The 27834-nt window shown below is 37.7% G+C and overlaps 1 protein-coding gene and 1 long non-coding RNA gene across 2 annotated transcripts in view; one reads left to right on the forward strand and one right to left on the reverse strand.

Moving 5' to 3' along the window:
* LOC139969828 (uncharacterized) overlaps positions 1–2255 on the forward strand; it is a 31709-nt gene extending 29454 nt beyond the window's left edge. The window contains exon 2 of the long non-coding RNA XR_011793810.1: positions 1446–2255. This is a non-coding gene — a long non-coding RNA (uncharacterized lncRNA). The remainder of the gene's footprint in view (positions 1–1445) is intronic.
* LOC139969814 (sacsin-like) lies at positions 1–27047 on the reverse strand. Its single transcript, XM_071975100.1, has 7 exons — positions 26760–27047; positions 19932–20023; positions 19084–19166; positions 18546–18656; positions 18144–18291; positions 15779–17332; positions 1–13993 (listed from the first exon to the last, which is right to left on the reverse strand). The coding sequence occupies exons 2-7, from the start codon at positions 19951–19953 to the stop codon at positions 2835–2837; spliced, it is 13077 nt and encodes a 4358-aa protein (XP_071831201.1). The 5' UTR covers positions 19954–20023; positions 26760–27047; the 3' UTR covers positions 1–2834.
* Between the last annotated feature and the right edge of the window lie 787 nt (positions 27048–27834).

Raw genomic sequence — 27834 nt, forward strand, 5'->3', positions numbered from 1 at the left:
TCTTGTGAAAGGTTAACGGTAATTTTATTACCACAATCCGAATACAGAAATAAGACATGTTAAGCTATTTTCATATTCAGCTCAAATACACTTAATTAGTTAATAGGTTCAAAACAACAGAAAGTCAATATATATACCAAAAACGGACAGTAAAGATGCAGACAAAACGAAATTTTGTGAAAGGTTAACGGTAATTTTATTACCACAATCCGAATACAGAAATAAGACATGTTAAGCTATTTTCATATTAAGCTCAAATACACTTAATTAGTTAATCAATATGATTATTAGCTCAAACAATTATGCTTTTAAAATGGTGAAATTGATGGTTTGAAAGAAATTTCTTGGAAAATGATTGAGATATTACAACTGTCATTTTTTTTTAGTATAGAAGTATGGAATGCAGTCCTAGTTTGAATTGTTTCTTCATGTGCATACTTCGTCGACCCGCATTTACACCGATTGCCACAAAAGAAGATGTATAGGCCTACAACTAAAAGTAAAAAAATAAACACGTATGAGCTGAAAGTCACACATTTGTACAGTGGCACTTCCAAAGAAAATGCAACCTTTTATTTTTTTTCTCATCAGCTTTGGTGACATTAACTGATAGTAGCAGACCGATTATGAAAAGAAGTAAACATGCACATCATTTGTTCAAAAGTTATATACACAAACTTGCCAGAATGTAGAACACATTACATTAGTACAATGGTATTTGGTATTCACATCATAATCCAATTCAAATAAATGTAATTTGACGCTGTACTCCCGGAAAAAGAAACTATAACATTATTTATATTTCATCACAATGTTACAAATGTATCTATGGAATAACTTGTTCATATAAACACATTTTGGTTTACAAAAATTAAACAACTTCTGAACTTCAATATTCATGTCTAGCGAACAAGATAATATAAACCAATCTTCACGCCCCGTAAGTTTTTACATATGAAATTTGCTTTCTACACACGTTGGTAGCCACTTTGAACAAACTTTGTAGAAAAGAAAGAACGAATCGATTAATAAATGATTGATATCATAAGCAAATATCTTAGATGCATTACAAGGAATTCAAAAAAAAACTGTTATCATAAGGTTTATCGACTGTTAACGTTTCATAATATATACAGAGCCCTGATTTTGTTTTGTTTTCGACATCAACGAAAATAACCGTATTCCAGAATACAAACATTTTCCAAGTCTCATATAGCTGGTTAACAAGGAGACACCAAATCGTTGAATTATACGAACTAAACTAACTCGAAACACGCAAACAAACCGGTACATATTACATTTTGATGTTGGATATACAATATTAATACTATAGCCACTTTCACAAGTTACAACGGATATCTAAATCGAGAAGAATCCATTTTTATTTTTTATCTTCTTTTGTTTTCTAGACAATATATGTTCTAATGTTTTACTCTACAGCTAAGCTTGCGAAAACTTGTTTCTGCAGATTTATTTCATTCTCAAAGAAGTTAAAATTGTTGAAAAAGAAAAGAAGGACTGAACGACATAAAACACATACAGATTTGTTACATTTATGCATTGTTTAAAGCAAAAATGATCATAAGGTTGATAAACTGAGACACCACAAATATAAAAAAGCATCAACCTGTATTGTTGAAGTTTGAAAAAGAAAATCAGTCAGGCTGATGCTATCTGCATGTTGCAACTGTAAGAGGACACAACGAAACCACGAGGATACTAATTGATAAGCTAACATAGGCCAAGATGGTTTATCTAGTAGAATAAAATTACATGTACTTACGCTCGTGTATTTGTTAAACGAATCCCTCATTTACAACCATCATAGCTTAAGCTTATACTTAAAATGAAATGATAGTTTTCTTAAACTATAAACAATAAAAAAGACCTATTAAAGCGTTCAAAGGTAGCAAGTTGACAATAAGTAAATACCTAACATTAATCAGTTTGCGATATGGTAAGACATACTAAATTCAATATTTAAATCAACCGTAGAGGCCTATCGTCGAAAAATGAACGATAAGATATAGACGTATTACATAAGAGTGAAATGAACCGAAAGAGTGGTGTCTTGAAAGTAGACATTTGATCTCAAAAGTAATATCGCAGGATTTAATAGCGGGACTCATTTCATGAAATGTGATCAGTCAATAATTAATGATTATCAATATAAAATACAAATAAAATACAATATATCAACATAAAACATGAAATATAAAGCGTGAACATTAGCAAACCTTTCTGTAGGCTTTCAAGTTTAAAAAAAGAAGAAAAAAAAAGAAGAAAGAAAACAGAGCAGTTTAACACAAAATTTACGTTTATAACGGAAATCTACAATGGTGAGAGTGAAAAGATATAGCTATATCCAAAAAGTTTACTCTCTGAAGACAGGATCGAAATGTATGAAATTTACAAACCATAGTTACATGTTAATACATTGTAATGCGTGAACCTAATAATTAATACAATTTTAAAATGTTATAAGCAACCAAACATACATGCTGAATGAAATAGTTCTCTACTAATAACACGATAAAAGATCTTAAACTTCAAAATACAGCATGAACCATTTCAGTTCATGAATGTGCTTTCGTGAGAGGTAATGTCTCAACTGAAAGTTGTTAAAATGTAATTTTTTGAATTCCAGGTATAACCCACAATAAAAGTAAACTGAATAAACGAATCAAACAGTAAAATGAAAACAATTGTTTAATTCAAAAACAAAACCTGACCCCGATCCTGTCGAGGTTTAGAAAACACATTACATCTTGGTACATAACATCCAAAGCAATTCTCACCAAATCGCCGTATATACAATTATACAGTTATACACGTTACATTTCGCTCTCCTGTTTTCTAACAAAGCATTCCACCTCCTGTAGAATACTTTGGCAGAGCTTTTTCGCTTTTTCAAAATCACCCCGAGTAAAGTTTTCTTGCGGAATACTCGCAGATGCTTCAGACCTTGGGTAATGCGAATCATTTTTTACAATTTTTATGAGCTTTTCAACATGCTTCGTTACATTTAAGTGGTATGATCTCAAATTGTCAGCAGCTCTCATTATATCGTTGATCCTCATGGTGCCTTTGCCACAGGCTAATAGTGCCGCGCTCATTGCTTTTTCAGCAGCGAAATAGTAAAGTTGACATTGCCATTGCCAAGTCATATCAGAGGCTTCCTTACTGTCTGCAACAAACTGATCAACACGGGCCTGTTTGAGGAAACGTCTGGCTCCCAGGATATTTTTCCTTGGATAAAACGACGGAGGTGGTGCCGTGCTGTTTCTGCGCCTATTGTGAGCCTGCCTATGTGTGCTCTCTCTAAACTGCTGCTCCCATCGTCTTCGTTCGCCTTCGTAATATCTTGCCCTACGATTGACATCGTCGTAAAAGTCTTCTGTAGAAAAGTTCCCTCCCTTTTCAAAGCGCTCGATCTCTCTCTGTAAGTGCTTGAATACTTCTTGCGCAAATTCTCTGTGTTCAATGTTCTTGTCAGGATGCCATTTCAACATTAACCTCCTTAACATCTTCTTTTTATCAGCTTCCGGTAACTGCATAACCTCTCTCACAGTTTTAGTGATCTCTCGCTTTACAGCAGCCAAGTCCGTAAAGTTTTCAAGTCCCTCTCCTGGGTCTTCTCCACTGGCAGAATCATCTACTGTTCCTTCGTATAACTGAACAGCCAAATGATGGTCCATGTGTAGTGACAGAAACTTAAACAACTTATGTGCCACAACCCGCTGAGTTTCTGGCTGACCGATGTCTATCTCGTACACCGCTTTCCATGGTTCTTGGTCTGAAGAGTTCATGTCAACTCTTCGCATGATCCTACCATAAATGATTAATTCCTCTTCACCTTCGCCACAATCAACACCTATGCATTCCTTATCTTTGAATATGTACATTGGGTCTTGGTTTAAGAGTGCGATAGCATCTGGTGGGAGATTGGTTCCGAGCTCCGGCTGGTCCCAAAAGCGTTCTTCTTCCAACGTTGCTGTACCAATTCCCACATCATTCAGAATATTAGACAGTTCCTCTTCGCTCTGCGCACTGAGAATTAATACCAAGTGACTGATATTATTTATTAATCTGAAAATTTCATTGAACTTAGTTGCTAGTTGATGGTTCATCATGGAATCCGCTGTCTCACTGTGCGATATGCAGACGGTTATGTTTTGTCTACCATTTATATTTTCAACCTCCTGCTTCTTAAGCAAACATGATGTATTGCTAGTGCTGCCAGGAAGTTCTACACCCTCGAAGTAAAGTGACGTTTCCAGCTTTTCAATGCATTTAACTGTGAATGTGGACTGTAGGAGCAAGTTCAATCGTTCTTCTGTATTACTTTGGTTACCATCCTTTATTTCATGAGCGACGATGCACTGAATAGCCTTAGGAAATTGTTCCCATTCGAAGATCTTTTTCAGCCTTCGCGACGTGCTGCATCTACATTCTGTGTTTCCGTCTTCGTCAAGAGCTGTTACAATTACCTCCTGAACATGGTCACTTATGTAAGCCGGTCGTATGTGTGGTGGAAGCGTCCTGAGAAGCTCATCTACGTTCGCAGGTTTTCCAATATCGTCTTGACTAATTGCTATCAACTGAGCGCCAGGAAAACCAGTCAACCGTTTCGCAAATTGGGGTCTATCGTTATAGAACAGTTCCCGGCTTTGAACCAAAGGTTGAGTTTTGTTGTTGGACATCAGGTATAAATTTTGCATGTTATTTAAAACTTCCGACGGCTTTCCGTCATACTGATGGCGAAGTAGACACCTCAAAAAGCCAGACATAGCTTGCTTTGCAGCTGCAGCCATGTTTGGGTTGTACACTAAAACGTCAGATCTGGAGTTATTTAGTGATTCTAATACTCTAGCATACTGTGCTAAGGTTGGGGTTTCTGTAGCTCCAAGGCAATGTAGCAGAGCAAAGTACGAAATTAAATCATCGGGTAGTTTATGAAGATGAGGTGACAACTTATCGTTTTCCTCATCATTCCAGGTTTTAACCACCATTTCAGCTCGAATTAAATTCTTGCTCTCGATAATGGGTACGATGGGAACACTTTCTAGTTTCTCTACCACAAGTTTGCAGCTGTTGCAACATTTATTTGGGGTAAAGCACGAACTTTTAGCATTGGAATCTCTTTTAGTTTCACATTCAGAAGACAAGAATCTTACAATGTCACACATGACTTGTAATAGCGTATGCATGTCTACAGTAACCCCCTTATCGTCAGTATTTTGCTGAAAGCCCAGACAATTACAAAGTGTTTGAGTGTGTTGGAGAACTTGTTGCAAAGTTGGTTCATTCCGAACTCCTAACTTTTTCATACAAGGAGTAATGCATTTCTTTCGTGAGCATATGGTTTGACGATAACTAGTCACCCAACTCGGACACAAAGCTTCTGTTGACCACACCAAGGATTCTTTGGATGCAGGACTTGCATTTAGACAAACTTTAGTTACTGTTATTGGTTTCATAAGACTTGTGTACTTTTTCGAAACCTTTGCTGCTGAGATGAATGCAACTTTTGAAAGGTTCTGCAAAAGATTATAATCGGAATGCAATTCGTGGGAGTCCAGCAAATGTTCGAAAAGAATTTTATCTCTTTCAGGTTTCTTGGTTTTTCCATGGTTACCTCCGATGTCCCGTAAACCACTTGCCAGGTCAGTAGCAAACGTAAGAATTTGCGAAGGAGTTACACGATTTTGTAATCCTATAAGCACAAGAAAGTCTTCCCACATAAAATCATATACCAAACTTCCCATGTCTTTTGGAAACGTCTGAGGAAACATTTCTGCAGGTAGCATCACTTTAAAAAGATAGATACGGGAGTCAAACAAATCTCCTGCACATTTACGTTCATTTGTGTTAGTTAAGATTACTGGCGTAGTTGGGAGATTGAGTCGATAAACGAGTTCCTTCCGTTCTTCGTGTTGAACATTCAAAATTAAAGTATATATTTTGTACATATGTCTCCATAGTCCTTTCTGCGAAAAGCTTGCCATATATGGTAAAATATAGCTTGTGTACAACGTTTCTTCATTAATATCCTTTATTTCCAAAATGACATATAACTTCAGTAGGTTCGGTTTCTTCTTGAGAAAAACACAGTCATGTTTTCCCATCCACGTCTCCTTGTCGTCAGAGGGAATGCCATAGGTGTCGATGGCTACTGCATATTTATCCAAGGCTACAAATGCTCCGTGAATCGTTTCATAGCACGGGAGTTTCTTCAGTAATAACACGTTGCATTTTGGATCGTGGATACACCGGCTAAAGTATTCCAAAATTTCGTTTCGCTGTTTTGGCTTGAGTGTCTCGAAGCGTTCGCAGTTTCTATTCAAAAGATTAGCAAAAACGTGCATAACCTCTTCCCACACTCCAATGCTACTTGGAAAAAGTTGAAGAACTTGATCTAGATCAGTGGGCGAAGGAACAAACGCATTGTAGTTCATTTCTTTCAGTGATGACACGTCCAACACAGGACATCCAAGAGAGACAAGTATTTCATGTAAGGTTTTCTCATGACCACTACACGAGTTGATTGCCTTTTTGCTCATGTTCATGGGACAGAGAAATCTCTGTCCATGATCGATCGAAACCGGCAGCAAAGATATCCCTTGCAAATGCTGATGGCAATAACCTACGAACGAATTATGTGCCTGATTGTAATTACGCCACCGAGATTGTATATACTTCCACACATGGTTAAGCCACTCTGCTTTTAGTGTAGGACCTTTTCTACTTGTTATCGGACCATTTGGCCACATGATTAAGTCATCAGAGCAAAACATCAAAGCATCCGGATGAAATCTTAATCTCTTGCTGAGATCCGATATCTTGAGCGTCTCAAAAACATCCGTTGCTTCATAGTGGTGCAAAAGCATTGGGTTAAGAAACTGATCTTTACAATTTGGAAGCAATTTATAGAATTGAGAGTGAAAGACTTTAGAAGATTTGCTAAAGGTTCGAAGCACTCCATCACAAGTGAGGAGAAGGGGTAGCCCGTCCATTATCTGGGTGAAATTGTCTGTTTTCTTCACATAGTCGATGAGGATCATTAACTGTAAATTAGTTTTAAAAGGAGTCTTGCCTATAGCTGTTGGCAAGTGGTTTAACTTTCCAGAATGTGCACAAATTTTAAGGAAAGAAAGTACGACCTCTGGAGTAACTTTCAGCACATGATTGTCCACGGTTCTGGTCCCGTTGTCATTCAAAGTGTTATTGACAGCGCTAACAAATGAGTTATAAATTTTAATTGGTGCTGCTAAAAGATGAAAATCAAGATCAAGCAACGTCTGTTGTAATGACTTCCAATCGTCCGGCTCTTTAGTCGCTTTCATAGCGAGTTCAGGATGACCAAATTTTGTGTTAGGTATTTGTAGTCGGAGATCATCAAAGTAGCCCGCTGCATCGTTACCCTCATGACAGCTATGCCAACTTATTTTTGTGATATTTGCATCATTACTTTCATCTTTCAAAGATCGCAAAACTGGGAATATTTTACATTTGTTTACACTGATCAAAATGTAAAGTGACTCAGATACTATATTCCAGGGATTCACTCCAGTTCTTTTTTCTTTAGGTTTGCATGTTGGAAAACAGTTGTGAAATAGATTCAATAGCTCGTAAGCAAATTGACGACGTTTATTTTGAACCACAGTTTCACTCAGCCGTATTTTTATTTCCAAAAGCAGATGGAGATAAGCTGGGCCCAGTACTTCCTTTTTAATCAATTCGTTCCAATCGTTCTTGGCATCTCCAAGAGGCCCATACCAAAGATTTCTTCGCGATTCGTGATCTAGAGCAAAGTAGCCATCTATGTGCACAGGGAAGCCTGTTAACAGAGGCAAGGGTAAGAAACAAAATGCTTTGTATTGTACGTTTCGTAATTCAATGCTCTGACTGGACTGTGGCTGCCAAATACGAGCTGCAACGCCACCCTTTGGAAGAAGCTTAAGTTCTGTTGTATTCTTCTTCAATGCATGTACAATAGAAGTAGGAATTTCTTTATTTTCAAGACCAATACGCTGTTGAACGAGCCATCTCTCTTCGTATCCTTCACTGTCTTTGAGAGTAAGTTCACTTGTTACGTCTGTTACGGGAATGGTCGAAAGAGGTGTGTCCGCATGATGCAAAAGAACTTTAAAAAATTCATCACGTCTTAACTTCTCTTCGTGCGAGATATGAGCGGATACAGTATAAACATTCGATAGGTTTGTATGATCGACGTCTCTATTGGAAACACTGATTTTCTGAACATTTCTTACAAATAAAAGAATATCGAATAATTCTTCTTTTAATTCATCAAGAAGTTCCCATACTTTAGAGGGTCGCCAAGTTTCCTCACTTATATCCGATTCTCCTCTTCGCAAGGGGAACCTGAATAATGTACCCTCGGCAAGGTTGAAAACCTTTCCATATGAATTGAAACATTCAAAGAAATCGGGGTATGGCCTTTGAATGCTTTCTGAAATGCTGTTGTATCTTCTCCCAGGACTTTTTACATTTGCCCCTGGAACATATCTTAGAGTAGGATCCATAATGCAAAGAGTACTACCGCATGTCATAAACATTGGACAGTCTGTCAAATGATAAACGACGTTAAATCCAACTCCGTATCGTCCCGTCTGTCCGCTCTCATCACGTTTGCTTCCTTGGCCAAGTCTCTGGATTCCTTTGATGTCATTCTCACTAAAAGGTTTATTGTTGTAGGCCAAAAGTGCTGGCCCTTGGAGACATTCCATGGCGTCACTCAACAGTCGAGTCTTTGGATAGGACTTAAAATCAAGTACGAAGTGAACTTCTGTTGCACCTGCATCATCAGCATTTTGTACTATTTCCTTCAAAATAGAAGCGTCACATGGGTATCCCGTTAAAATTCGCTTGAGCCTACTTGTGAGTTCCTCTCTCTGTCCGAACTCTTCCCCAGGATGTACATCCTCGGAATATTTTTCGAGTAGTTGTTGTCTTATGTCTTTAACACCCAGCAGTATTGCCTGATGAGAAGTTATATCAGGATGGCAGAGGACAGCTTCATCAGTGCCCACCCAATCTACATCACAAAATGATAGACGAGAACTAACTTGCATGATACCTTTCACATCAGGTAAGAAGAGGCATTCAATAAATTTAGACCGACTTTCTGATGAAAACTCGCCAATCGTTTCAGTTAACGGCTTTAAGATACTTGTAATTACGTCATGGAGTAGCTCTTTTGGCAAGGGCAGTTCATAATAGTCTCCATTGATCGCCCTTAGTGCTTTCGCAAAATCATCTGCCGAACAATGTTGCTTGACACCAACACTGTTTAAGAGAACTTCAAACTCTGCTAGATCTCCTGTTACGCTGTATATATAAGGTGGAACAGGCTTGCTATGAAATGAAAGCTTGCTAGCATCAACAAATGTCGAGTTCACATAAAAACAACGATCGTTTCTTAAAACATGCAACACATCTTCTCTTGTAAGGAATTCTCTCTCTAGGAACCCGTACATCTCCCTGCAAGCACGCCTTGTAATCTCTCGGTTAGGATGGTTGCCACTTCTTTCCTCACACATACGCCTTAAAGATGAAAGATTTTCAAATACCAAAGATGGGTCCGGGTGTTTGTTATTAAGGTCAAGAAACGTCATCACGGACGCTGGTACTGCCTCTATGATGCAAGCAACCCAGCCCACAATATATTTAAAAGTATTTGGATACAGCTCCACAGGTGACTTCAGATGGCTATCCCCATTGTGGTCTTGTCCAATCAAAAAACGAATTTTCGTAAAATGCGGTTGGCAGGTCGGGATCTTATTAGATGCTTCTAATTTTGTTCTCAAGTAAACAACAATTGCATTGGATCTCTGCTTAGCCAATGTTCTGTTCTGCCTCCACACATGTTGTACAGTACTTGCTCTGTCGATCAGTTCATCCCATTCTAAGCCAGTCTTCATACACCCAATGTCTCTTAATGTTCCTTTCTGACGATCACTCAACAGCTTGAGAAATCTGTCAGAAGGAAAATAACCTTCCTCACTAGAAAACAAATTTCCTATCACATCTTGATCATACAGTTCTGAGGGTAGCTTGAAATTTGACCCGTTTGAACTTGATGGAATGCATTTGCTCGATTTCATCAACTGAAGTACAGCTCCGTCGCATCTGTCCAATGCAAACTGCAAAGTCATGTGTACCTCCTTCTCGGTGAAAAAATCTAATCGAGGTAAAAATAATTCAGCAAAGAATCTACTTAGTGAATATGTCCTATCTGTGACATCAGACTGACAACCGACTTTCATGAATGCATCGAATACATGGTTCGGTAATTTTGTAACCAATTTTGCATTTCCAAACTTTTTAAGACTCGTTGACACCAAGTTAAGGATAAATTCGTTATTTGCAATGTCGTTGTCGACGAAAACAACCTCTAAAATTGAACATGGAACTCTTTCTTCAGAACACCAAAATACATCTGGAGCGCCTCTGGCAACGGACATGTAAAATGAATTCACCAGCTCCCCATAGTCACTGTCAAAGGCAGTTACTCTTTGATCAGGCCACAGGGAATAAGATTCTCTTGGATCGATATCCGCAAATGCTTGCTTCAGAAACGTCAAATACGCTGATAAAACGACGTCACTAAGGATCAATTCATTCCACCTAGTTTTAAAGGTAGCAGAACGATCTGTGTGATCACCCATGTATTTCCATATACTTGCACGATCATCAGAAAGAGCAAAACTACCATTAACATGAACAGGCAGATGACTTTTAGGGATGGAGAGAGGTAGAAAACAGAAGCCTTCACCGTCTATTTTGTCTTTTGGATACTTCCTCCAGGCTACCCCCCCACATGGCAACAAACCAGATGCAAGATCAGTATTATCATTCCAAAAAGAAATTAATGGTCCCTTGCCGGTGCTCAGCACTGTCATCCATTCTTCATCCTTCTCAAATGGAAAATTATGCTCATTGAAATAACTGTTTCCTTTCTCTGTCAAATTGTGTTTTAGCTGTATGGTCTTCGTACAGTTCATTGGTGGAGATTGTCTTGGACCTCTTATAGCCTTTACCACTTCTTGGCCAAATGAATTGTAGGTGCTGTTCGGGGACTGGTTCATTACTGTCCTCTTGACACTGAACAGCTTTTCCACCTGGTCGCTTTCTCTCCGTAAGATGTGCGCTTCAATGACTTTAACCTGTTCTGTGAAAAGAAGCATTAGCCCAGCACTATCGGAAAGACTTTTAAGTAATTGTTTCAAGTCACTCTCATTCCAACTTTCGTTGCAAATCTCACTGCATCGAGCATCCTCTGGTGATCTCAGAGGCAGTCGAAAGAGAGTACCATTGAACTCTTTCAAAGAATCGCCTGACAAGTGACAACCAAAAATACCCTCAAACGGCACAAACTGGTCTCGAAAAGTTTTAAGTAGCGATGGATTTTTCGTGAAATCAAGACGAATCCCTCTTCCATCTGTTTGAATTTGCCTTGCAAGAAATTTTTTGTGAGGATCAAAGAAGTTAATGTAATTTCGTGTCACAAATGAAGGAACATCTGTTATGTGATACACGGCATTAAAACCAAGACCAAATTGTCCGATTTTTGTGTTATCTGTGCTCTTTGTGCCTCCGGCAAGTTTCGTAATATTTTCAAGGTCGATGTCACTAAATACAGCATCGTTGTAGATCCAAAGGGCTGGACCTTGCAGTTTGACCATCCCGTCACTCAATAACTGTTTTCTTGCGTTATTATTTGATCGCATATCTATCAGAAATCTAACTTCCGTTGCCCCAGCATCTTCTGCATTTTGGATCATCTCCTTTGGAATTGATGAAGACTGGTAGCCTACATCTGCCAAAATGTTCCTAATTCTAGTTGTTATGGGTTCATATTGTCCAGTTTGGCTGATACCTTCGACAATCTCATCTGCCATTGCAAGTCGCCTGCTGAGGGGAGCTACTCCAAGTCGTTCTGCCATAGTAATACTAAACTTATCACTAATAACCTTAATATCGTCGGTACCGTCATGAAGCATCGTATGCCAATGTAGCCAGTCATAGTCACAAAATGAAACCTCTTCTACAGGCAGGAGCTCTTTGCTTGTCGTAGGAACAAACAACCGATCTTTGAAGAGATGCAGATCTTCCTCTGTATCAAGCAGGCGAGTCAGAATCCTTGTTGAAAGTTCTAGAAAAGTATGAACATCTTTTGAACTACTTGATGTCTGTAATTTCGTCCGGGCCTGGTGCAAAAACTGCAGAAGGTGATCAGTTGTAATTACACCAGGGACATTTGCCCATTGATATAGATCTCTGTAAACTCTGTATTCCTTGGGAATGGGTGATATTAATGGTCGCAGATCAACCAACGTCTCTTGCCAGCATATTTCGTCGCTACTAGCAAAATATTCCCCTGTCCAAATCCACTTCGTAGGTAACAAGGTAGAAAGTTGATTCCTATCACTTGAACCATTCATGAATTTATACATCGCATGAAGCATTGATGCAAGGTTTACCGACGGCATGTCATAATTGCATGAAATATTTTTCAGGTGATTACAGACCTCTGTCAAGGTTGGCTTACTTCTAACCTGTATTCCAGATAGTTGGTCGTTTACTAAATACGCAGATGATCCCGCCAATAGCCAATTTTCTTCTGTACACTTGAGCAATTGATTTGGACAGAACACATTGTTGCTACCAAGTTCACCAAGAAAGGGGAGATTTCTTGGATAGGAATGCGGTCGTTGACTTTTACAAGGCATAAAGCCAACATGGCTTAATTCGCTACACGCGTTCGGTGTGAGTAAGTCAGATCTACTGCTAAGGAATTCACACAGGGCTTTGCCTTGATCTACATCATTTGATGATGAAATCTGTCTGGCAATTGTTAGTACTTCTTCGTAAGGAACTTTCAATCTAGGACGGTAGCCAAGCCGCTGAAGTATTCCTCCCCACAAACTATTTCTCTGAAGAAAGTTAACTGACGGGAAATACTGGTGATCTTTGAAAAGTCGCATTAACAGTGAATCTTGTGGGTCAAAAAGGGCATTCGCGAGCTTCTGTTCGTTTTTTCCATTTGGAACGAAGGGAATTTTCCGTAGAATTTCCAAGCCTCCTTGCAGTCTGCAAACTTCTGTAAAGTGGTTCGGAATCCAAGATACTAATGTTTGTTTTTCACTTTGAGAGTAGTCACCTACAGATGCCTTTTTGAGTATTTCTTTCACTACATCTTCCTCCCTTATCTCAGGAATATCAAGGTACAGAAGGAATTGAATAAAAGCCTTTTGATCGGTATAAAGAACACGAAACGGGAAAGTTACATCCGGGAGATTGTTCATGCTGCCATATTTCCAAAGACGGAAATTGTTAGAGACCAATGGCATAAGATCCATGTTTGCTTTTTTGGAGTACAATGGATACACTGCCAAAGTCTTCAGAAATGTTTTATTGTTATTCGTACAATAACTGAGATTTAAGAAGGGTAACAACTTCTCTCGGAAAGCGTCGCATAAATGACTATTGTTTTGGCATTTCTCATCAATGGCCAACTTTCCTATTTGTGTGAGACAGAACAAGATACCAGCGGTATCAAATCTATTAACAAATCGTGAGTTGTAAATATCATGATTACTTGTAACAAACTGTGGTATGTCGGACACGGTCACACCAACTTGCTTAAGAACACTTACAGCTTCCGAAAAATTCCTCTCGTCGTTTGAATCAACCTTCATGATTAAAGAGTTTACCTTCAATGTTTCCAGCTGGATAGGGAACGTTCCCTCTCTTGAAATGGGTAAGAGATTGAGATTACCGAGTTGCCTTGTTAATCCGTGTTTGCTTATGAACGCCCATAAGGTTTTCAACCAAGCCCATGTGTGGACCGTCGATGAACTGAGATGCTTCCTCGTACAGTATGTTCCACTCCAATCCCCTGTCAACGATGTCTTCAAAAGATTCACAACACAACCTGGCGTGAGGATCTTGATTTGTTTCCAACTACCTATAAGGCAAACAATAAACATGAGATCGTCACAACGTGGACTATCAAATGTACGAAAATGTTATATTTCACTTTAAAATATCTTAGACCATCACCAAAATGAATGCTGTTCTTCCATACAATGAGTTTGAACTATGACCACTACCAAAACAATAAGGTCTCATATTTACTCAGATGAACCCATAATATCTATGGAGTTCAACCACTCTTACGTTTTTAGTTATGTTGACCTTGTTTCACGACTACTAAAGAATACAAAAATTATTTTATCCACCTACGTTCTACCGACACACCATGTAACAAATTAAAAAAATCATTGTTTTATAGGGCCAGAGGCTTCACTTTCTAGAGGGCCCTACAATGTTTCTCAAGGAGTACAATTTATAGTGAATATTGTTGTTAAAAGGTTTTCAAATGTTCACCTCCATTCAAAGTAACTGACAGTTCTCAGTAGCCAGAACTGGTCCTTTATTTTTAATAATGTGTGAGGACATGCCATTCGTTGATGTTTACATTCCTTACCGAACGCAAAAGGAATCTTTGCAGTCATGACCACGTGTGTAAGTTCGTGAATGTATACATGTGACACGAACTCGTAAACACGATAGCTCAAATAGGATGTCATGGTTGATCTCCATACTTGGTATGTAGATCTAACTTGATGTATAGAAGTAGCATATCGAAATGAGTGGAGGTCAAAGGTCATTTAAGGTCGACATTTACGTAATCCAAAATGTTGATGTAAAAATGATGGTTACTCTAATAAAGGAAAGCTTGGATTAATTTCATACTTGGTATTTACATTAAGCTTAGTGAGTGGAAGATTCGTTTGAGATTTGCATTTATATCAAAGGTCACTAAAATTTGTAATTCGTCATGTGTTGTTTGTAGACCCACCTCAATTAGTACAAGAAATTTTAGTATTTTTTAAGTAGGTCAAAGATCAAGAGAAGTCAAAGTCTGAAAACTTTGTAAACCCAGTGATGTAAAGCTTAGATGAACTTCTCACCTAACATGCACGTCTAACTAATTAGCACAAGAAACCTGCTGTACATTGTAAAGGTCAAAGTTAATCTTAGGTCAACAGAGGACAACGTCTTAATACCTTGTTAACACAATATCTCCCAAATTGATGCTTCCATGACCAAAATATGTTTAGTATAGTTTTCCAATTTTCCAACAAAACTTAAGAACTCATTACGTACAATTTGTACAAAATGTACCTACTATCCAGTTATTAGTACCTTTAAAATTGTATCTAGTGAACTATATGACATTTCAGACGGCATTCGTCTGTACAACATTTTATGAGGTATGCTCACTCAGTGATCATATTTCACCTTTCTTCTATGGGTAATTACGTTCGAATCTTTGGAGAAAACAACACTTCCTCTTACATCACATGAGCCCCTCACTATCAACAATCAATGTTAGCACTAGTGATAGTGTAGCTATGTCAAAACCAAGTGAGATCAAATTGATAGACTGCGGTATATCTTTAGAAGGTTTGTATTTTCGTCTTCAACAAATGTTGAAGACATTTTGTTTGTACAATTATCAGATCGTTGGTAATTACGTACCACATTTTCGCTAGCAACTACCCAGCATGTGTCTTTTGCAGATTGTCACATTTTGAACGCTATTGAGATCTGAACTTTTACAAAAACGTTAGGGTTTCTGATATATTTACTGTTACGGCATCACACTAATTTGTCACGACTTGCACTTAAAACATTTACTGTGCGGATAATGATAGCTTACACTAACATGACATAAGATCCATACCTGAACGAGCACCTTTTTCAAAGTAGGTTTGCAAGTTGCCACCGTTGCAACTGTTCTGCTCAGTAACAAGCCTATGTCTCATGTGTGGTATGAGAGCCTCACTGCATTGACTGGTAGGCAGATAGACTATTTGGTCTGATGCAGGGTTGGCTGATATCCTCTTAAACGTGTCATCTCTAGTTAAAAGCAGTTCCAATCCATTAAGATCCCTGGTAGTACATCCTTCATCCAGAAGGTAAGTAAGCAGGAGGAGGCGTTCGTCTTTAGTCAAACAGCTTAAATGCATGATCCTTATGGTGTCCAAAATACTCTGTTTGTTGACAATTTTCGCATCTGATGCAAACTCTTTTACAGCTTGAAGTACATGCTTTGGAAGTTCCTCAACAACATCCACACTCGAAATTCTAAAGCATTTTATAATCAGAGAACGGAGGTCACCGACGAACTCTGAATCAATGATAATCACATCACTTGCTCGTTTCCAGGTCTGTGATTGCTCCGTGAAGAATACCGGGTACTGGAACAGAGCTCTGTAGAACTGCTTAGTCATTCTTTGAAAATGTCCCAGTGAAGTTTCCAAATCAGGCAATGCATTATACACACATGATACATGACGTCCTTCACTCTTACAAACACTGATGGTTTTTAGTATTGCCTTAACATACACATCTGGTAGAACTACCTCAACTAAGAGGTTGTTCCATGTGGCTGTAGGATTCTGAATTTGGTCGACTTCAGGCCATTTTAATGATCGTCTGTCATCACTTACACCGAAGTATCCGTGAACATGAACTGGAAGACCAGAATAGCCTGCATCGCCTTCTGGAAGGGGCAGAAAACAAAATATTCTACCTTTGCATCGACGGGAAAGAATGCTTTTCTCCTTGCCATCTTTTAAGGGTACTGCTATCCCAACCCATGGAAGATGATGTAAGTGATCAGCTAATTCCTGAAGTTGTTTTGATTCACGATTAGATATCACTTGAGCAGTAACCCAGCCTTGAACATCACCATTACTAGACTTTATATCAAATCGCTCCACAAGTTCTATGTCACTCGTTCCACTCCCAGAACGATATTTTTCCAACTGTTTGTTGAATAGAATTCGGTTTTGCCTGAGGCTGGATATGTCTGGAGTTGAGAGGCAAATCTGAATATAAGGATTTCGTGGCACTGTGGATGAATTCCTCAAAAAGACATCAATTTTCTCAACGTTACGAAGAAACAATAATAAAATTAGAGAGTCTTCTTTGAAGGCCTGAAGCAGCTTCAAAATTTCTTGCTGTGTGAAAACACTTGTGCATAGTTTGCTTGGTGAAACACGCAATGGAAAGCGAAACATAGTTCCTTGTAGAGATTTTCGGGACTTTATATCTTCTTGACCTTCAAAAACTCCTAGAAATGGAGCAAGTTGATCGGAGACTTCATGTCGATCTACAATGTCTTTCAGATTAAAACTGTAGCCAGGCAGAGGACGGTTTCTTTTATCAGTGAAGTATTCCTCGAATGGATCAATGATCGCAAGTGTTTCATCACTGACTATACATGGTAGGTCTGGTGAGGAGAGTGAAAAGCCGAGGTTGAATATTAGTCCCCATAAGTTAATTGTAGTTCTTCTGTAGACTTCTTAGCAATGGCTGCAGATCTGATCCAACTAAACTATTTAACCAAATACCTCCAGACAGACTAGTACATTATTCCATACCAGGTTACGTTACTCGAAACCTATCCTTCCTCGAATCAAGTTTCCTAAATATCGAAACATATCTGTTATGTAGACCTACACCACGTTTGTTGCAGAAGGTTTAGTTCTAGCATCTACACATGGCGGTTTGGAAATTCTTATAAACCTATTTGGGCTGACGTAATCACTTGTAGTTGTAAACAAAACGTTGCCTAGGAACAGACGACTTAATGTGTCATAAATTTGATATAGAGAATGTAAATCGATAAATTGTCTTCTTTTGTTCAATTTCTTTGTATTTCCTTACACCTTCATGGAAAACATCTCAAGAATCCTGAATCAACAATAATATCTATTTATTGTATCGCTTTCAAGCATTTGATTATCATTGAAAGATTAATTACAATTGAAAGTGAAGTCTTACTGTGGATTTTCTGTAGAATTCGACGTGTTCGAAAACCAAGTTTAAAATTAGGCTATAGATTGATGAACCGAATCACACGTCTGTTCAGTGTCATGCTCAGATTAATGACCCACCTACAAAGAGTCTCGGATACTGACTAGCTCTATTGTCATAAAATATAGTAAGGGCTTATCCTCATCGTGAATGTGATGTAAAGTGTTACATGGTTATAGAGATTAGCAGAAAACGGCATACAGCTGCTTAAGATGATAATTTACCTGTTAAATGGTACACGGAACTGAATCCGATTCCAAATCTACCAACTTTCAAAACATCTTCTTTCTTGACGCTGCGAGCTGGTTTTTGGATACCTTCCCAATCTTCTTCCGTAAACTTGGCATTATTGAAGGCGTAAATTGCAGGTCCCTATTCAAAGGAAAACGAAAATTTAATCTTATGTGTAGTTCTTTATGAAATGCATAAAGCTGATTTTTGAAGATCACATGTTCCCATGTTCTTTAACCATTAATCTTTGGTTAGTCTTTCAGTCTTTCTAATTTTGGCATTCTGTCGTTGAGGCATTTAGCTGACGAACACCAAATCATCATGGAGATAACAGCCACGATTTTCTTCTGGATTCTTCCATAACCACCTGAATTTGAAAAGTATGAAAAACTAACCTGAAATCGCTCCAAGCCATGGTTTAAAAGGGTAGCCGTACCAAACTGGCGTTGGTCGTAGATAAACTTGACCTCCGAAGCTCTTGCATCTTCAGCATTTTGAAGAAGTTCCTGGGAATTAAGATTTTATTGTTTTAATGTGTCACACAAATTCCGATTGCAACGCAGAAAATAACACAATCATAAAGCATTACACCTCCTATATCCAATTTGATTGATTTGAGACTACACAAAAGAAGGACATGCTTTGTTTTTTATTATACGTGGTGTTGCGTTTAATTAAATGGAAACAACAACAAACGTTGCTGAGGTTAATTCTATACCTCCATATTGATCAATTAACCCTGAAAAGTAAAAACAATTTCTTTAATGTTATTCAGGCGCGATAAAAATGGTACCGGTACTACACATAATCTTGTTAACGTTAGCTATAATATACAATGCGTCTGTTTAAATATTTTAAGATGATGACAAGCTCTATAACATTATCATGTATCAGCAAAGTTTCAGCTGGGGTAGAGGAGTGTTGTACACGTACCTTTAAAATTTGTCCATCCGAATAACCTCTTAGTATTTGTTGCAAATACTCCAGTAAGGGCGGAGTAGTGGGACCAAACCCACCTGAAATATGACATATAGATATATATTCAAATCGAGGACACACCATGCATAAGCTTATCCATTAGGGTGAGGCATACAGTATGAAATAAATGTTAGGCGTTTATGTTAAAAGCAATAATATTTGTTTGGAGGTGTGAACTTTTCGATCGCTATGGTGTTGCTTTGTCCCTAACTCTTCACATTTGCTTCAAACGTAGTAGTATGTTATGTTATAGGTGTAATGAACAGTAGACCCGTTCTAGGAGATTCTCAATACACGCTTTCCATCAGAGCGTGACCAAAATTTGCCAACAGGCTGAATAAGAACAAAATATGAATTGCAAATGATGCATCACGATCCACCTATCGAACGGTGTTAAATTTCTCTACTCAGTGAGGACAATACGCACAGATGTGATGATCTGTTAACAACAGCAACAACCACACTAACAGCTACTTCATCCAAAGGGAAAAGGTTCATGTTTATTTGACAAGCTATTTTACTGAAAAATTATATTACAGGGAAAGTGTATTTCTCAGGAATAACAGTATGCTCTTTTACTTACCCTTCCACTGTTTTCAGCCAACCAAACCCTCCTCCTTCCCAACTTTTATCATCTAAAAAGATGGTTGACTTTGAACTGATGATGTTTCAAGGTTGCAATTACTTTTGTTGTCTAAAATGTTTTAACAAGATCCTATAAATTCAAGTTTCGTGCAATTTTAAGTTTCCAAGTCAAGAAGGGGTAGATTTGTCATACCCCTTCGACAAAACAAATTACTCACGTCCTTTTACTGTGGATGTCATCTCAACTAACTTCTATTTCCAACCACTTATTGGAATGATTCATCACACTACGCATGGACTGAGAGGCCACCTGCAGAAGACAATCGCAAAGCTTATTCAGAAAACTGCCCTAAGACATCAAACTTACATTATACATACATATATGATTTAATTCTATTGGTTTTCTGTCACCTTTTCAATTGTGAATGTAAACATTCCAATAAACAAATACCAGTATTATGACAAATTAAAACATAAAAAAAACAGCTCATTACCAGTTTAGACTTTCCTCCAGTCTTCAGTTTCTTACATGAAGAAACGTTAAAAATGTAACATATCCCTAAAGACATACAGTTTCTCTTAGCCGTTGGCGGCGTTGTTTATCACAAGCATCACTCTAGCATAATTTATAACATCCTTTATCTAGCTTAGTAATACCTAGTTACAGAGTTAAAGGTCACATACATACATTATCATGCAAAATTTCTAAGAGATCTGTTGAAACTGACCAATTAAATTATCTGTATGCTGTAAATACGAATTTATTGCTCAACCCAGAAAAATAAGAGGAAACTAAGGTGTTTTGAAAACAATAAACAAGGTCTCATTGTATCAAAATAGCAACGCGTTATTATTGAGGGATCTGAGGTGGCTAGAATCTCCGAAACTGAGTACATGGGAGTATACATCGATGACAGTTTGACATTTTCTTGCCATGTATCAAAGGTATTAAGTATATTATATACTATCTAGTGTGGCTTACGTTGTGTCTTTCTTTAACTAAAATGCTAAAGAAAGTGTTTCAATACTATTATTCTACAACATTTGATCTGTGCAGTGCCTGACTGGTACCATTTTATATCGCAACAAGACAAAGAAAAATAATGATGTTTCTTCAATACACATCAGCTATATTTAATTTAGATTACAATGTACTTTTAGAAAAAGTAAATGCTGCTGCAAGAACTGAGTTTACAAGCTAATGAGATTAAGAGTGATCAGAACAACCATTTGTATACTGTACTGAGAAGTCTCCTGCACAAATCGAACAGAAATGTAAGAAATCCCCACATTTTGCCAAAATACAGAACAAGTTTACAGAAACTCTATTATATACCATGCTGCTTTACACGTTCCATCCGGGCAATTAGACTGTTTGTTGTAGTCTGTTTGTTATATCGTTTTATGTATTAACTTTTGTATGTGTATATGATTTTATATGTATCCTATCATCTTAACATGTTATTCTCCTTTATATTAGGTATTCTTTTACTGTTTGTTGTATTCTATTTGTTATATCGTTTTATGTTTTGACTTTTGTATGTGTAGATGTATTTTATATAATATCCTATCGTCTTAACATATTTTTCCCTTTTTTATTTAGTTATTCTTCATGTGAACGTATTTTATGTCTCTTCTTCATAAATTGTATACCGGAATGAATACAGAAATAAACTGAAAACCTAATAAATAGAAATAAATAAATAGAAAGAAGGAACCGCATAATATAGTTCAACTTGGAAACAATTGAGCAAGAGCACAGTTGTTTCCTAATTTCAATTTCAGGATTCACGCGAGGTTGAGTTGAGTATTATGAATGTGACTGTGAGCGTAAGAACAATTCCGTTTAAGGGGATATTAAACTATGACCTGGTTGGATGTTACTTTCTTTATACATTGCCTATATTTGCACAGTACTTTTGCTATCGAAAAGCAAAAGCTTCCAAAACGTTTGAAAGATACTTATATACAAGGGCGTAGGAACCGGGGGCTGGGGGGCGCCAGCCCCCCAGTGAAAAATATGGGGGCGGAAGTATCATTCCCCCCCCCCCGCTTCGCAGGTCAGAAAACCCCTTTTTCATTTCTCAATAAATGATAACAACATTCGTCATTTTACTCAGAACATTTTGGCAGAAAAAAATCTCATTTGGAGCACCAAATTGCATCTAAGGCCAGGTGAAAATGCAAAATTATTTACAAAATGGAGTGGGTGTTGAAGTGTGCTATAATGCACCAAATTGCATTTGAGACCACCTGGAAATGCAAAAAATTTCTCCCTCCCCTTAGACCCCTCCCCCAGGCCGGCCATCAGTCTTCAGCCCCTCACTCAAAAGTACCTTCCTACGGCACTGCTTATATAAAGTATTGTCAGAGACATTTCATATTTCACGTAATACACTAACTTGAAATTAAGAGTTGCAGACTACTTTCCTTATTCTGTGTGCTCAATCAGAGTTCCGACTTTACAGATTACGCCACTGGAACTACTCTTTTTGCAACTGCATGTGTTCACGTTATCATCAAAACGGCATAAGACTACCACATTCTGCTTTTACATAAATCTAAGCAACGAAATTGTGTATGATGTGGCACGGAAATTAATTTACAGTACCATAACTCAGATAATTGTTAATTAATTAAACTTGAATTTAAAGATAACAGTACGCAATTCGATTGATGTGCATATGGAAGGTATATATTCATGTTTGACGATTTAGAAACAGAATCATGTGTTTCCGAATACGTATAGATTGATAGATATTATAGAAACTTTCGTCGTCATTAGTAATGTTAATGTATTTTCAAATCGTACAATGTGTGTTGCGAAATATCGAGGCAATACCAGTTGTATGCTTTTAGGAGTAAGTTGGATAAATTCAATCTTTTATGTCTTTAAAATTGAACGAAATGACAAGATGTATCGATCAATGAAACACTTTTGACAATAAACCATATAATATTTCTGTCTTGTTAGAATTTAGTTATATTTCATAAACAGGCGGTTACAAGCAAAAATTAATATATGTATCATGTTAATCATGATGCGTTCCAAGTACGTTATGTATGTGTCCATCCACTGGGGTGCAGAACGTAGGAAGAATAATATAGGATACATTAGTACTTTAGAAGTGATAAATAATAACACTAATAACACACCAACGATGCAAGACTTGCGATACATCATTAAAAGCACAGCGCCTGCCAAAATACTGGTTACTGAGCTTACTAAGGATCCACACCTTTACACCAGAGCTTATCCATTCCATCATACCATGCAAATTGACTTCTTAAACAATTTCATAGACAATGCCCTAAAGATCTAGGTGGGGTCAGGAACGATTACATAACATCATTAAATCGCATTCGGATATGCTAATTAATTTCTTAATGGATAAATTAACATAGATAAGTGATTGCGAATTCCTATACAGGTTCTTTTCAATGATACAGTACTGAGGAGTTTTAAAGATAGACTTATGTTAGGGAATAGTTGTAATTAGTAGGCCTATCTGAATTTCACAACGACGTTAACTTAACAAGAACAGCATGAGTTCTAATTTAAATCCATATTTTTCAACTATTTTTCAACTGTCAGCAACCGGCTCCACATAATACCTTCACCCTATCCATCTCCATCCATACCACCCAAGAAAAACATATATTAAAACACATATTCATTCATACTTAGTAAAGATTCCCAAATCCTATTGGTCCATTCAGGTCAGCTGACCGTGGTTAATCCTGTGAGTAAAGCACGGTAAAATTACGGGGCATCACTTTAATAAATCTTTGGTTATATGTAACCAAAAATGTTTTGTTTTATGATTTTTCCCCCACACAAATGGTAGTGTATGAATGAACGGGGTTAATCAACGGTCTAGCGTGCGTTACTCACATGATTAATGCACTCCGGGTGTTAATGCTATCGCTGGATGCACTCGGGCTCCGCCCTCGTGCATCGCTTGCATTATCCCCCGATCGTGCATTAATCCTGTGAGTAACGCACGCTAGACCGTTAATTAACCCCTTATTTTGATATTTGTGTATAACCCATGCAAAAACCTTTCTATTTTTTTTACATTGTAGAAAATTTAAAATAAATATAACCAATGTACACTTCCGTTCAGCAACCGGCTCTCCTTGCCCTCCCTATCCCAAAAATCACCATGTCTGACACCATCCATGTCACCTAAGAAAAAGCATACTGAAACACATATCTCCGAGTATAACCCATACAAATTCCTTGTCTAGTTTATACATGGTAACAAACCGTGGGCGTCTTTTAAAAATAAGTAAGACCAATGTACCACCCTCGTCAGCAGCCGGCTCTCCTTGCCATATCTACCCCTCCCCTCACCCTACCCGACCCCATCCACACCACCCAAGTAAAAAGAAAACACGTATGTTGATACCTGCGTATAACCGCAATTCATATGACATTTTCTTTAAGGGACCATTTCAGCCAAAGCCGACTCCCGGGATTTTTACTGTTACGGCGTCATACAGTTTACTACGTACAGGTAACTACAACACACTCTCCTCATCAACTGAAAGTTTTCTCCCGAATCTTCCGATTATGAGGAAATGGGCCTTCACCTCTCAGAACATTCGTAAGCTTTGACGAAAATTATTTTCGTGAGGAAGAAGATGAGGCAATAGTTTTCGAGGGTGATGAAGTTATCGGTATTTCCCTTTCAATTGAGCCCCTTGCAGAAGAACTTTTAAACGATCGAGATGGCCGAGACGCGTCGCTGCCGATCGAAGTCCCCGAGCAGAACGGTTGGACTATCCTGAACCGAAACTGATCGGTTGAGCATTAACAAAACCACCGTTGTTAAAGACCATAATATGATTTAAATTATCTCGAATGTCGATGATCCTGCTACTTAACTTCGTAGCAAAGCTTCTAGAATTTTGTTACTTAAAGGCAAGGAAAATGTGACATTCAGTACGGTGCAAGTGCAACCCTATAGTATTAGTAGTGGTAACATGGGGCCTATACCTAACTAATAGACGTTGTATAACAGGCTAGCCCGTGTAATTGTATCCAACTGTTACGTAAAATCATAACACAACGCCAGTTTTACCACAAAAGAAAAATTGCAGATCTAGTATTGATTTTTCTAAAACCAACTGGTTTTAGTGCAAAATATTAGGTAACCAATAAATAAAAACATCGTCACTTGCTGCATCAAGGAGACCTAGGCTATGGTCATTACAAGTAATTTAGCAATAGTATTGGCCCACAGGCACTCGGAACGTTGTTTATGTGTAGCCATTTTGAATGAGGCGTGTCCAAATTCATCGATTGGGAAAGCGTGCAGGTGAAATCCGTCTTTACTTGTGATGGAGTAACCTGCAACTACACATCGGCTCGGCATATTTAACAATTACGAGATAAATTTACGTAAAAACAAAACCCCAAACCCCAAATCTCAATTACTACAGAGCACTGCAACAGTGCAATGTTTTGAGTGGTCACAGACGTTTGAGAATCATTAAACATAGCGTCCCGGAAGTGAGCTGAGCTCATCGAATGACGTCACGCTACATTACCATATATACAACAATTTTTAGAAAGCTTTTATTATCCTCGAATTTTTGATCGTTTATTCCTCGAGGGTGCAAGCTTCGATTGACACAAATTGGGTATCATTTGAAAGCTACGAGTGTATAGAAAACGATGATTTATAAAAGTCTGTCCATTTCATCCGCTCTTTAATATGAGCATAACAGTGGGGAGTGGGTTGGGGACAAGCTTAGATCCAGTAAATTTACGAACAAAGGGTAACGATATATTTTGATTTGTTGTAGTCCGTTTAATTGCCTTGTTGTCAGTCTACAGGTTGTCTGAACCATATTATAATTATTAGTTTTAGAAATGACCATGTAAACAACTAAGGCCAGCTTATCAATTAAAGAGGTAGGACTACCTAGCCTAACACCCAGGTGATAATGTAAGTTCCTCAGATGCAAAACAAAACTAAATTGTAAAAAGAAACAAAAGGGGGAAAAACTTAGCTCTTTTATGGTTCTTTATTTTTAAAATGTATTACGAATGTGTTAAGCAAATATTAAACTATAGAATAATAAAATATTTCGATATTTACCGAGAAGCTGAAGTCGTCATCAGTTTAGCCTTAAAGGGGCGTTCCAGAGATTACGCATATTTTAAAGTTGAATATGCATGCACACCACTGGAATAGCTATAGAAATATGTTTAGCACTCGAATTTTTCTTCTTCTTAGACTTCGATATATCAAGACTTTTCTGACTTATGTCATCTTTTAACTTAATTACAGCTATAATTACAGCTATAAGAAAGTGTTTCGGGCAGTTAATCCTGGCATAACTTATGCTATAACAACCGATAGAATATTACAACTTACAAGTGATAGCCCTACGAGTTTATTTAGTAAATGAAGTATTGTCAGTTGCTAGTCTCCGAATTTCATTATTTCTTTTTAGTAAGCCGGTTATTTTTGACGATTTGTTTTTTAAAATTTATTTCAGTTTATCGCATGCAGAATAACAACATTAACTTTAGAAATTCCATGAACACAACTGACATAGTTTGCATTGTAAGAGGGCTTTTCTACCAAACAAGAAATTTCAGGTAAACGCTTAGCTAGGCTGAAATATGAAAGATAAATTGCTGGCTGATAGTCACTGCTTTTATTATATAAATAAGCCCATTTTCCTTTATGTTTCTTTTACTCTTACCATCATCTTTGACAATAGGGTCGTGTTTATTTCGAGACAGAAAAACCCCGGCTTACTCAGTCAGTTTACGAATCCTTCAACAAAAAATTGAGTCTCCTTGTTGTGTTGATTGCAGTTTGACTGTATCGGATTTTATTTTTAATTTCAAGCTGACTTTGGCTGTATACTCTTGCTACCAGCTATTAACGTCCTTGCAATGCCGGCTTCACCGATATAATTTCACTATGCTAAATGTATAAATATATATATATATATATATAAGAAACCATGAAAGATCCGGAAAGAAATTATGATATTTCAAATCAAACAGATTTGGAACCTACCTGTTTGAATCCATTAGTATCTTGAAGTGTCAGCCACATAAATCTCCATGTTTGGGGGATTTTTCTTCGCACTGAACTTCAAACGTCCACGGTCGAGCAACACAAAAAGCTCGGAAATACAGTTACAGATTTTACAGAGATTTCATTGATTTCAAAATAACACTAGTCTTTCCTTTCTGTTAAAACAAATTCAACGACTAACAGCATGGTCGCCATCAAGATAACTTGTTTCCTTCAAACTGCATGCAACAAATAGCTCACACCCATTCGGTTTGTTGTAATAAATACATTCAAGACAAAATATCTCTAAGAGATTCGTAGCTAAATAGAGAACGGGGAAATTCCAGCCAGCGATTCACTAGACTACGGATGCTTTTTTAGAGCATACATAAAACGAAGCAGCTTTTCTAGTTGTTACCTGCCTGTCTGCATACAAACACACACACACCCCACACACGCACCCATACACCCATAAACGCATACGTCCCAACAAAATTTCTAATATAGCGTAAGAAATGTAAACGTAGTTATATGTTTTCCTTAATATCGTACAACTGCAACTTTGATTTCCCTTATGTTTGTAATGGCATATTCGTTTATCCGTAGCAATATCCTTGCGCAACGTGAAATTACGTCCTCGTATGCATCGCAACTCAGTGATTGCAATCCACATATAATTTGAATATCAAATGAGATTATTGCGCAATGGACACTTAAACGCGAGCTAACCTTGCGCAATAGACTCTCCGACGCGAGCTAACCTTGCGTAATTGACTCTTCGACGCGAGCTAACCTTGCGTAATACCTCTTTATAGGACCATGGGTGCATTCAACGCGCATTACTTTTATAGGCTTGATAATTCCATATTTAATCGCGTTTGGAGTAGCCTATTTGATGTTAGCAGGGTGAAGTTGTGTGGGAATGGGTGTCGATGTGGGTGTAGCTGTGGGTGGGGATGTGGGTGTGTGTGACATATTGCTTACTTGACGTGTCATATTCATCATCATGTGTTACTTTACAGTCTCGGGTATGTAAGGAGACTGAGGTTGAGAGTCGATCAAGTTGTTTAGTTTT

This window comes from Apostichopus japonicus, chromosome 7, assembly GCF_037975245.1.
Source record: "Apostichopus japonicus isolate 1M-3 chromosome 7, ASM3797524v1, whole genome shotgun sequence".
In the NCBI taxonomy this organism is placed as follows: Eukaryota; Metazoa; Echinodermata; class Holothuroidea; order Aspidochirotida; family Stichopodidae; genus Apostichopus; species Apostichopus japonicus.